The sequence below is a fragment of the Martes martes genome, assembly GCF_963455335.1.
Source record: "Martes martes genome assembly, chromosome: 2".
Lineage (NCBI taxonomy): Eukaryota > Metazoa > Chordata > Mammalia > Carnivora > Mustelidae > Martes > Martes martes.
Window position 1 is genome coordinate 177,366,917 of NC_137889.1, and position 12,338 is coordinate 177,379,254.

General features: G+C 36.9%; 1 protein-coding gene across 2 annotated transcripts in view; it reads right to left on the minus strand.

Annotated features, from left to right (window-relative positions):
* GABRA2 (gamma-aminobutyric acid type A receptor subunit alpha2) overlaps positions 1 to 11,895 on the minus strand; it is a gene marked incomplete at both ends in the record, with an annotated part of 121,428 nt that extends 109,533 nt beyond the window's left edge. For both annotated transcript variants that reach the window (XM_080797311.1, XM_080797310.1), the window contains 2 exons: positions 9,141 to 9,256; positions 11,804 to 11,895. In XM_080797311.1, coding sequence (XP_080653437.1) covers positions 9,141 to 9,256; positions 11,804 to 11,895 — 208 coding nt within the window. The remainder of the gene's footprint in view (positions 1 to 9,140; positions 9,257 to 11,803) is intronic.
* Positions 11,896 to 12,338: the final 443 nt, after the last annotated feature.

Consider the following 12,338-nt stretch of genomic DNA (forward strand, 5'->3'; position numbering starts at 1 on the left):
ATACTCCTCTACAGATAAAATTCTCAGCCTGACAGTAAATATATCAAAAATCACTCTTCTCACTATGAGAAAAAACAATCAATAATGTTCAATAAAGAAAACACAGGGTGGTTATACGGTATAAGGAGGGAAAGAAAAGAAAAGAAAAGAAAAATGTCTAGGACATTTGAAAGCCAGAAAGAACCAAAATACGGTGTGATATGAATTTCCGCAAAGTCCGGGTCTTATTCATCAAAATATTTTCAGAACTTAAAATAAGACTCAGCAAATAGTTGGCCCTTAATAAGAAATAGTTGAGTACATGAACCATGATTATTGATACAGAACTTGGCCAACTCCAGTTATGTGGTACAAGAAAAATGAACTCTTACTTCTCTAAACTTCAAGAACATGTTCTTATAATGGAACACATGTTGTATTATTTCAAGTTCTTTTGAGAATCATAGGGTATCTATCTTATCTGTCCTCCGAGGGACTTCAACCACCAGAGACCAATACCACATCCTGTATATCTTTATATCCTGCAGAATGTCTGGCACATCATAAGCCTTCAATAGACATGTGTTAAGAAACAGAATACGAGAATAATTTAATTTGACTCTTTCCCTGTTAACACATTGAAAAGTAATGAATTGCTGACTGGCCAAGCTGTTCACTTGGCCATCTCCACTACTAATATAGATTTCTACAGTATGATTGAGCTGTAGCAATCAAAAAATAACACTGAAACAAATGGATCCGTCATGCCTATGGTCCAATTTATCCACTGTGTTAAGGAGGTAAAAAGAGAAACACCGACTGCACCTGAGCTTAAATGCTAGCGAGAAAACACAGTGAGTGAGGCATGCTTGTGCCTGAAAAAGCAAAAATAATAATCCCTCAGAATATGACTGAGGGCAATGCTTTTCTAGAAGCAATGGTTGAGAGAAAAAAAAAAAATGGCTCACCAAGTATGTTTTAAGGTGAAAACAAAGCATTAGCCTTGGTTCATGAAAACATGAGTAGCATTTTCTTGGTCATGCCTTTCAGTGATGTCACCTTGAATTCTGCTGGAGAGATGCTGTTTGGGAAGAAAGTGTCACCATCTACTCTAATGCATACCCTTGCTGCATGTATCCAGTCTGCCTTTCCTATAATCCTATAATAAATCACAAGCTACGTACCTAGTTCAAATAGCAAACTGAGAAAGAATTCTGCAAAACTACCTCAAGCTAAAGAGCCTGTCTTAATGCCGTTCTCTGATGGGCGGTGAACAAGCAACACAGCGTTAGAAAGGGTGTGCAGAAATGCTAGGACGGTCTTTAGTCTTGCCTCAAAATATTAAAAAGAATCCAGAAAACTGTACCTAACATTACCATGCTTCTAGCTTAAGCTAGCACGCACTGGGATGAAGTCCATATTATTTCAATGGAAGAGAGAGAGTAATCCAACAGGTCCCAGACAAAACTAAAGGAACTGATTTTTGGAGGTCAGACCCAGTTTGGAGCCTCCCCTTTCTGCCTTTTACCTTTTGTGCCTCCCACCAAGTAATTTTAAATAGACAGGAAGTGGCAAATGATAATGACCCTTGACACTTTTATCAAAAGCACTTCTGCACACCTGTGTGGAATCTCCCCAACTCACTTGCATTTTCTCACTCGTGAAATAATCAGATGCAGCTTTCCCTGTGATCTTTAGGCAAACTCAAAATGGGTGGAGAACATGGTGGCCGGGAGCATAAAAAGGCTCTGAAATCTTCTTTTGCCGACTACAGCTTATTCTAAAGCTTATCCTACACCAGACACTGCAGGGAACCCCAGAAGGCTGAGTCAGGAAGGAATGGGGGATATTCTCAGCTGCCTCAGGCCTCTCTGGGAACATCAGCCCCAACCACAGCTGCCGAAAGAGAAGCAGAATGCCAAACGTCACAGCTTTACAGAGAAGGGGAGGCCGTAGACCTGGAGTTGACTCTGCCTCTATCTGAGACCAGAACTTCTTAACATTCAATCTCTCTTCTCCTGCTCATCTTGCAACACACTTTTTCCTTTCCCCCCTTCCAATTCTCTGTAGAGATTTCACACTATTCTTCATGTTTTCTTTCAGTCCCAATGCCTCCATCACCTGTCACCTCAAAAGACACGATCAAGCATTGGACCCATACTCTGTGGCTGCAAGACCCAGTTTTTGCCATTCACGTACCTAGCCCAGTCCCAGGGAAGGTTGATGGACACACTTTTGGTTTTATGTCGCTAAAATCAGTTTTATGTCGCTAAAATCATCATTAATGTCACATAGTAAGGTTTTATTCTGGAACTATATCTTTTCTCCTACAGACAAATTTACTACCATGAACTGACGATGCCACATTATTACATGTCATGGTAATAATTACAAAGAGCGACACATATGTCATACTTCTTTTGTGACTGGCTTTGTTTCCAGAGATTCTGTACATATATAAAGGGGTGTCCACAAAATGATACTGACTGCCTAAGGAATATACAACCTCTCCTTTCTTTGAAACGGGGTTATGTGGGGGCCCCTGGGTGGTGCAGTCAGTTAAGCGTCCTCTTGGTCTCAGCTCAGGTCATAATCTCAAGGGTCCTGAGATCGAGCCCCGAGTCAGGCTCCCCGCTCAGCATGGACTCTGCTTGAGTTTCTTTCTCTCCCTTTCCCTCTGCCCCTCCCCCATGCTCTTCTTTCTCTTTCCCTCCATTTCAAATAAATAAGTAAATTTTTTTTTTAAGATTTTATTTTAGGCAGAGAGGCAGGCAGAGAGAGAGAGGAGGAAGCAGGCTCCCCGCTGAGCAGAGAGCCCGATGCGGGGCTCGATCCCAGGACCCTGAGATCATGACCTGAGCTGAAGGCAGAGGCTTTAACCCACTGAGCCACCCAGCGCCCCAATAAGTAAATTTTTTAAAAAATAAAATAAAACTGGGTTATATGTACTACAAATTTATCATTTTTTAAGAAGTCAAAGCTTTTATACATGAAGTGAAACACCGGGTGGTACTTTCTACTGCATTTTATTGCAATAGCTATAGCATTAACACTTACATGTATGGAGTCCCTACTCTGCTTGCCATATACTATCCAAAGGATTTAGATGTCCAAAAAAAAAAAAAAAAAAAAAATTTAAATCCCCAACAAACCAATAAGTCACATATTTTTACTCCCATTTTACAAATAAAGAAACCAAAGCAAGGAGAGATTGAGTAGCATGATGAAAGTTTTGTAGTAATCATATGGTGGCAGCAGAATTCAAACCCAAAGGGGATGGTATCCAGAGGCCCTGATCTCAAGCGTTACTTTATAAAGTAATATGATATTATGTTGAGGTCAGAATACCCCTTAGGTTGTGGACGAGATCAGATTTTTCTATATCAATTTATCCCAATGAATAGTCTATGTTTTATTTTTATAAATTTGAGAGTTGTGCACTTCATAGAAACGTGTTGTCATCTATCTCTCTACAGACTGAAGGTAAACATCTAAGAGCAAAGTTGGAAACTGACCCTCAGACCTTAAGCCTATGCTCTGACATCATATTTTTCATGGTTTTAAGCATAAAGTTTCTTCAAGGTTTCAGAGTATAAAACAAGAGCATGGAAGAAAAAAAAAATCTATCTGTACAACCTCCTCAAAACAGCTTTTCCAAATGTATTTAAGCATGGTACTCAATCTAGATTTTCCAGATTGAATCTATAATTTAGATACCAAGGCTTGTCATTTCTAATAGTTGTCACTGTTGAGCATTGTGGATGTTATTAGCTGTCGTAAATGGACGAGGCCTGTCGACACATTCATTTTTCCAATGACCCCATAAAATTGGTCCGAAAAACAAATGCTGCTCTTTTTATTCAGTTAATAATTTGAAAGCCTCCTAAGGAATATAAAAACCCATGTGTGGTCTCCAAGTTGTTAGCTCTAATGACTAAAATGAAGACAAGAGGAAAAATTAATTCAGTTATTAGTTCTAGCTAATCTAAATGCATGGTCTTGGTAGATAACATATCAGGACAAGCCCAACTCAGGTTTCCAGGGTCACAAGAAGGAAGCCTACCAAATGCACGAGACCTACCAGTATTTTCCTGGCATGTTTTCAAAGGGCACTACCTCCTAAGATGTTCTTCTGGAAGAATTTTCTTCATATTCCTGACAATACTAACACATATCAATTGCATGTCCCATTATGCTTTCTCAAGAATTTTAATTTACTTTAACCTCATCATATCCTTGTGAAATATAAATAGAATAAGTAGATCCTCTCCTGCCACTTCACAGATGAGTAAATTAAGGCACAGAGAGGATAAATGAATCACCCCAAATCACACAGTTCAAGGCAGAATCACAGCTCACACTAAGTCAGGATTTGAGTAACTGGTGTAATAATAGCCCGAATTCACCAAGATGTCAGCCTAAAACACGCTGATGCTAACAGTGGAAGGCCAGTGTTTTAATTAAATGATAACTGTTCCACTGATTAAAGGATCAGGTTAAGTTCTATAGTCAACTCTTTTCATGACAGAATAGTAAAAATAAATAAAATAAAATAAAATAAAATAAAATAATATAAAGGAATAAAATTAAAATTCAATCCAGAAAGATCTGGCAGCTTACTATTGCAAGGTACTGTCCTAGATGCTTGGGATAAACGAAACATCAGTCAACCGAGCAACAAAACAGACACAAATCCCTGACTTCCATGAGCCTACATTCCAGCAAAAAAGAGACACAAGTAAGCAATCGACATAATAGTGATAAAGAAATAAATTATCGTAGATATTAAAGGATACTAAGTACTAAGAAAAAAAAAAAGAAAAAATGAAGCTGTGTAAGTGGGATCAGAATTATTAAGAGGCAGATAGATTATAGTATTTACCTGGTTGGTCAAGGTAGGCCTCATTGAGAAGGTGAGGTCAAATGACACCCAGGGAAGAGGGAACAGCCCAGGAGAAAGCCCTAAGGAGGATCCTGGGGCATTCAAAGAAGAGAAAGGAAGCCAATGTGACCGCAGCAGTGTTAGCAAGGAGATGGGTTATGTGAGGTGAGGTCAAAGAATAAGGAGACACATCATGCAGGGCCTTGGAGACCACCACAAGGAGCATGATTTCTATTCTGAATGAAGGAGGGATGACTGCAGAATTTTGAGCAGTTGAGTGGCATGATGTTAACTTAAATTTTAAAGAGACACTATTATTAATCATAAAATCTCTTAAAATTTTAGCACTTAGTGTATTGTATAATCCTTCTCATATATATGAATCTCAATTTACCACCCTCCTTTCAAGATAAAATATGATTATTGCCATTTTCCCAAAGAAAATACCAAGGGTCAGAATGCCTGAGTCACTTGGCTACGGTAAAATCTAGTCGTGGTAGAGCCAAGTGAAAAGAACAATTTTTCTAACTCAAAGTCCAAAACTGATTGCTGTCTCCTACATACTCATTTACATTAAAGTTATAAAGGAAAGAAAATAATAATTGAGATTAATTATCCAGATTTTTCATCAACAGAGATGTTCAGCTTGATATATTAAGATGGAATCAAATGCATTTTTTCCTTCTTTTTAATTTCTGGGACATAATGAGGCAACTAATTTCCTTGGGCTTTCTATTTGAAATGACATATGAACACGTAGGCTAAGACTTTGGGATGCAGAAGTAATCATAATTATTTAAATTTACAACAGTACATTTAGAAAGTTTCTGAAAGTCCTCTAGGTATCTTCATTTATTAGCTCTCTACTATATGCCAGTCGCTGTTCTAAATTCTTTGTATATATTATAGTATTTCATATTCATCAAATGCTTTAAGAATAGTATGAGTCATCACACTTTATAGATGACAGCTGTGGACGCAGAGAGGCTGAGTATTTAAAGGTCCTATGACTGCTCGGTACCAGAGCTGGGATTTTACCTCAATCTCCACAATCTAAAGTCAGGTAGGTCTTCACTAAGACACACTACTATCCTGCAACATGATGCCTGACATATCACCTGAACAATTCTAACTAAAAGGTCAGCTAGATATGAATAGCCCCATTTTTCAGATGATTAACTGGTCCTAGAAAAGTTAAGCAACCAATCAACATTTATTTGATAGCCCCAATATGCAAATCGATATGTAGCTGCTGAGAGCATAGAAGATTTATGATACAATATCTTGCCTCAACGAGCTTACAATCTTGTTAAGGTAACAAGAGACACACAAAAAGATAATAAATAATCCAAGCTAGCACATAACAAGTTCCAAATGAGATACAGAGCCAACAACAGCTGGAGAAATTCAACAGAGAGAAAATTGAATCTGGGTGCTTCAATTCAGTTAAGAAAGATCTTTACTAGAGGACCAGGGTTGAGGTGGTCTTTATAGAAAAAGAAAGGTTTCGATCATCAGAGAGGATGAGAAAAATACTTCCAATGAGAGAAAATAATTGGACCAAAGGCCGAGGGAGCAGATAGGAATAGATTATCAAGAGAAAGTGAACAAATACGATTGAAGTACAGGATGAATGAGAGACAAAATAGAAACGAAGTCTGGGAAATAGAACATAGAAAACCTCGACTGGCAAATCAGGACTCTAAGGGAAGAGGGAGGAACTCGATTTTTGCTGAATCGCTACTACGTGGCACCAGCTTCGTACACACTTTCTGTTTATATAATCCTCTCGACAACCCTATAACGCAGAAGGGTAGATATATGATGACCGCTTTAAATGAAAGGAAACAGAAATTATCTGGCCAAGACACAGCTTTGTGTGTGGATGGAAGTGAAATCCCACCTAGATTGATCGGCCTCCAAGGCCTGTATTCCTTCTTCCATTCCTGCCACCTACCAAAGCCAAAGAGCCACTGAAGGTATATGATCAAGACAAGAGAGGGGTTATGTGGAAAGCTTTGTAAGAATAAAAGAAAACAGGGGCGCCTGGGTGGCTCAGTGGGTTAAAGCCTCTGCCTTCGGCTCAGGTCATGATCCCAGGGTCCTGGGATGGAGACCCACATTGGGCTCTCTGCTCCAGGGGGAGCCTGCTTTCTCCTCTCTCTCTACCTGTCTCTCTGCCTACTTGTGATCTCTGTCTGTCAAATAAATAAAATCTTTAAAAAAAAAAAAGAATAAAAGAAAACTAATCTGATTGGGAAATATTAACGCGTGTACAATATCAGAGAAGGAATGGGGAAGGAAGACACGAAACAAAAAGAGCCATTTAACCCAAATAATAGAGTGACAAGGGTCCATATTTGAGTGGTGACAACGGAGGTAAAAAGGAATGTAGGAGCTATCACAAAAGAAATATGAGCACCAACTAGCAAGACCCCCGTCCTGAAACAGGCAGATTCTACCCCCCGGCCTCACACCCACAGTGTAGATATTTCCTCTAAAAACTCACAGATACAGAACCCAAGGTCTACCTCAAATATTAAGATTTTTGACAGCATATTATTTATTTTAAGAAATAAAATCTATAAATTAGGAAAAATATCTGCCTTAGGGCAATCTACCTCTTAAACCACCATCATGAATTATGACGGATGTATGCTGGGCATACTTCTACCATGTAAGTGTGGCAATAGCTCATTGTCATATGCTAACATTGAGAGGGATTCCTTATTTCATGCTCTTTAGAAATATTAACTACTAAAGAAATATTATTTTTCTTTTAGTTTTTCCTTTCAGAAAACTAAGCGTGTATTAAACAATTGACTTTGCTCTGAATGATACAATGGGCCATATTTCTGTGTATTACTGCTCCCTGTACTTCTTTTAAAGTGAGAGATAACTCTCAGGGATTCTAGTAAAAACTAACAGCATCAAACGGCATATTATTTAGTGAGTTGGGTCTTTTCTGACTTTTTCTGACTCCTGGGCTCTCCAAACCATACACTGGCAAATATACATAGCATTAACCACTACCTACATTTTTCAAAGAAAATAAATATCTAGGCACTTAGTCAATGCACATCTTTATCAGCAATTTCATATTACGAAGTTGCCAGTAATAACCTAACTATATAAATCTTTGATTAGTATCAATTGTTCAACTATTTTTTCTTAATATTTAATAAATGGTTAAACTAAACATCCAAATAAGTATAACATACATGTGATAAATGTGTGTATGGAGATATATAGCTCCTGCTACAATTGATGAGTAATAATATTTTGATTCAGAATCGTTTAGGAATTATACATCTACTTTGCCTTCATCTAATCTCCTTAGTATTACCTAGCTAAGGATAATTAGAGAATAATTAAAATTTAACACATTAAAAAATTAACATTTTAGCCAAGGCTAATTCTTCGTAGATAAAGACAGATTTTCTTTGCTGAGTTGAAAATCAACATTCAAATTTGAAATCAAACTGTGTCACAGTCCAATAAATATAGGTGTACAGGTAATATATAGCTAAAATGTCTTTGAAATTTTCAAGAATGCCAAACCAGTGCTACATTTTAGAAATATCGTATGTATGTGTAAAGAAATATCATCATAAAATCCTAAACTGTGTATTTGCTGAAATACAAGCCAGATGTGTTTTTCAATGTATCTTAATTCTTCCTACGTATACTGTTGTGAAAATAGGCATCTGTAAAATATGAAGATAATATACAAGCATAGCTTCCCAGTAATGTTTCATTTTAATGTACTTTAAGTTTGAAAAACTTAGCTATTAGAAATAAACTAATTGGGGCGCCTGGGTGGCTCAGTGGGTTAAAGCCTCTGCCTTCGGCTCAGGTCATGATTCCAGGGTCCTGGGATCGAGCCCCGCATCGGGCTCTCTGCTCAGCAGGGAGCCTGCTTCCTCCTCTCTCTCTGCCTGCCTCTCTGCCTACTTGTGATCTCTGTCTCTGTCAAATAAATAAATAAAATCTTTAAAAAAAAAAAAAAAAAAAAAAAAAAAGAAATAAACTAATTTAAGAACTTTTCATGCAGGAAGTCTGGACTCTATATGACTTTAGGCATTCTTAAAAAATATGTTAAATACCTCGTATGTGCGTAAAAGGAATCCCAGATAATATTTACTTCATATAACTTACTACTACTTATGATTTTTTAATACATGCATTCATATATAAAATGTATTAGAATATGAACATTACCCCTGACATTTAAAAGCATTATTTCGTGAGAGTTTAAAAAAAGTAAAACTACTTTTACCTCCCAGTCCTGGTCTAAGCCGATTATCGTAACCATCCAGAAGTCTGTCTAGAATTCTTGTAAAGATGGTAATGTTATTTTTGGCCTCATCTTCTTGGATGTTAGCCAGCACCAACCTAAACAGATAATTTTACAAGCTGATATATATACATACACATACACATTCACATATACATATGTGTGTCAACATGCTTTTCTTGCTTGGTTTGAATTTTAAGTCTCTCTAAGTTATTAGGGCCACCCCTTTTCTCCTTTTATCACTTCTATAAATACCAGCATATCTGTGGAGGAAATAAACGTGCTGCTGAAAATGGACACTAAATACTAGATTATCAGAAAGTTTGTTGTCAAAATTATTTCAGGTTTCTATCACTTAGCATTCAGGGTAGAATATTCATTTTTTTCCTAAAAGCCATCACCTGGAATATGACTGTAGATGACTACATGCAGACACTATTAGTACTATTATTCTGCATTAAGAAAGGTACAATAACCAAAATGACTCCTAAAATAATACTTCAGTGCTATGAATATTAATTGGAAAATAAATCGCCTCCTTGGAGGCAGGAAATTTCTCTATCTTCCTCATAAATGCCTTCTTTTTTTCCTTTATGTCATTTTTCTCTTTTAAACCAAGATTACTTTCTTACTTTGGGTATACCTCCACCCAATGGCCAAGTGCAATATAGACATCAGGGAAACTCCACTGGCTGTATTCCAGGCTCCGCTGTAGCCAGACAGTGGAGGTGGGCTCTGAAAGGAACAGGAACACACACACAGGGCTGCGGAGAGCCTTGGAGGAGTACCCCTCCTGACTGGTCTCTGAGGAGAGCGACAGGGATTGCCTAAAAATCAAAATGCCTCGCTACTTTTGTGTGTGTGTGTGTGTGACAAATTTGCGGAAAGAACAAATGGTCTTAAAATATCGCCAGAAAAGGGTTAGAAACAGTGATTTTCTCCATTATTTCTCCATCAGAAAGCCAGAGACCTGATTTTGTGACATCCAGCAATTTGGTGCAGAAGCAACTGGATGCATAAAACAGAATGTCCCTTTTCACTGCCATTTTTTTTTCCCCCTAGAATGATTCAGAGATTTAAATTACTGGCCCCAAAAAAGAATCATTTATATAATAGAATAAAATACTGTCATGAGCATCACTGGTCAAATATAGAACAGAAAACTAGTAAGGGAAATATGGTTAAGCACTGAGAATCTTCAATGATTATTAACTGGCCATGGTGTGTTCACTCCTTTCAAATCAAAGATTATACGTAATTGCATTCTGATCAAGGTGTAGTGTATAAAACATCATTGACAGAGTCCATTTGCATTTAAATCACTACACAGCCAGTAAATAAAAATAGTCATGATACATTAAAAAAATTGGTAACCAACTTCAAACAAATATTGTCTTGAGGACAGAGAAAATATTAGAACACTGGTATAAAGGTAAACATTTTAAAATTATGTAAGCAAATTAGTTCATCAAAACTCCAGCATCAAAAGTTTCTAATTACCTTAAGCTAATTTTAAAACCAATAATTACGTTAATCATAAAGTTCCACATACAGGTTTTCACTGAAAAGTGTTATTTGATCACATGTCATATTCTTTTTCTAAATTCAATATTAAGATGTTAAATGAGGAGCTATTTTCTAATTAAAAATAAGCCTTATGAAGAGATTTCTTCTTAATTCTAGAAAGTATTTTCATACTTTGACAATTACTTGGACAGGAAAATGAAAAATTAAAAAGGAAATAAAGATATAATAAAGACATTATTTTTTAAAGGAATGGTTACATGAACATTCTTATAACTCTTACATTTCAAGTCCTCTAATATTTTGAAAATCATATCCTAAATTTAGACGGTAAATAAAAAATACCCAGTGATGATAAAAATCAGAAAAGAATATAATTAAGATGATGTTATTGAAAGCAATAAAAATTAATTTCATGTTTGTACAACATAGGCAAAACAAAATTAGTTACATGTTTAAAATAAGTACTGTTTATGGCAGTAACCATTTTAGAAATAAAAGATCTCTAAATCAATAATATGAAAAGTTGATTAATAAATCAAGCTTTTGTTTTATTGTGATTGTGAAGTTGTATACTACCTCCACCTAGAGGTTAAAAACTCACACATCCTTTGGGTTTTCTATGTTGACCAAAAGAGTCAAGACCATTAAAAAAAAGGTGAAAGAAAGAAAGAAAGAAGAAAAGAAAGAAGGAAGAAAAAATAAATTAACTAATCAAATCATTTTAGCTTGTGCTTTTCTGTTTGGCTTAAAGAAAAACTGTTGGCTATTTTACTGAATCTTGGTGTTATTATAAACGCATATAACTTAACCACTTCAATTCCTTGCAAGAATATGCCATTCAAAAGATGTCTTCTTTTTTTTTTTTTGCAGATTTTCTTTTCTTTTTAAGAAAATGTTTCTGATCACTTTCATATTGTATCACGAAAAACAAGAAGCAGTGAACTTTTTACAGCCTCTGCCACTCCATAGTTCAATTTCCTGATACAACCTTTTTTCATTGGAATTGACTCTTCAAAATACTTCAGCTTCTCAAAGGCTACCTCAGCACTGAGAGCATTCAAGAAACACACCGTTTACCCTGAATTCAAAAAGTCGAATACAATAAATAAATGTCTCACCTGGCTGGGTCCCACACCAAGAAAACAAGAAGGAGCAACTGCACGTTGTAGGTGTTTAATTTCGTCTTCATTGCCGCTCTTCGTAAAGCCATGGAGGAAAAACAAAATACACTTAAAATTACATTCAGTTCCACCATCCAAATAGCCCCAAAGAATGTCAATTAAACTGAGAATTGGAGTTAAGCCTATAGAATTATTCCAACGGAGCAAGTGTAGGGTGTGATGATAGAGGGTGAGAGTGGAGGGGGTGCGGGGGGGGGGTTGTCTTGTCTTTTTCTTTTTTTTTTTTTTTCTTGACAGCAAGATGAACAAATAATAAGACTTTGCTCTGCCAGGAACTTCCCCAGCCCCATCGTCAGCAAACTGTTTTGTGCTCACACACACGTAATAACAACACGCGGGACCCTGAACTGACATAAGAGCTACAGAAGAGAATGGGTCGGAGGGGAGCGTGAAAAGGGGGAGGAGAGATGGGTACTTGGTGCCACAACCTCCGCTGCCAAGACCACCCCCGCAACCCCAGCGGGAAAAGCCA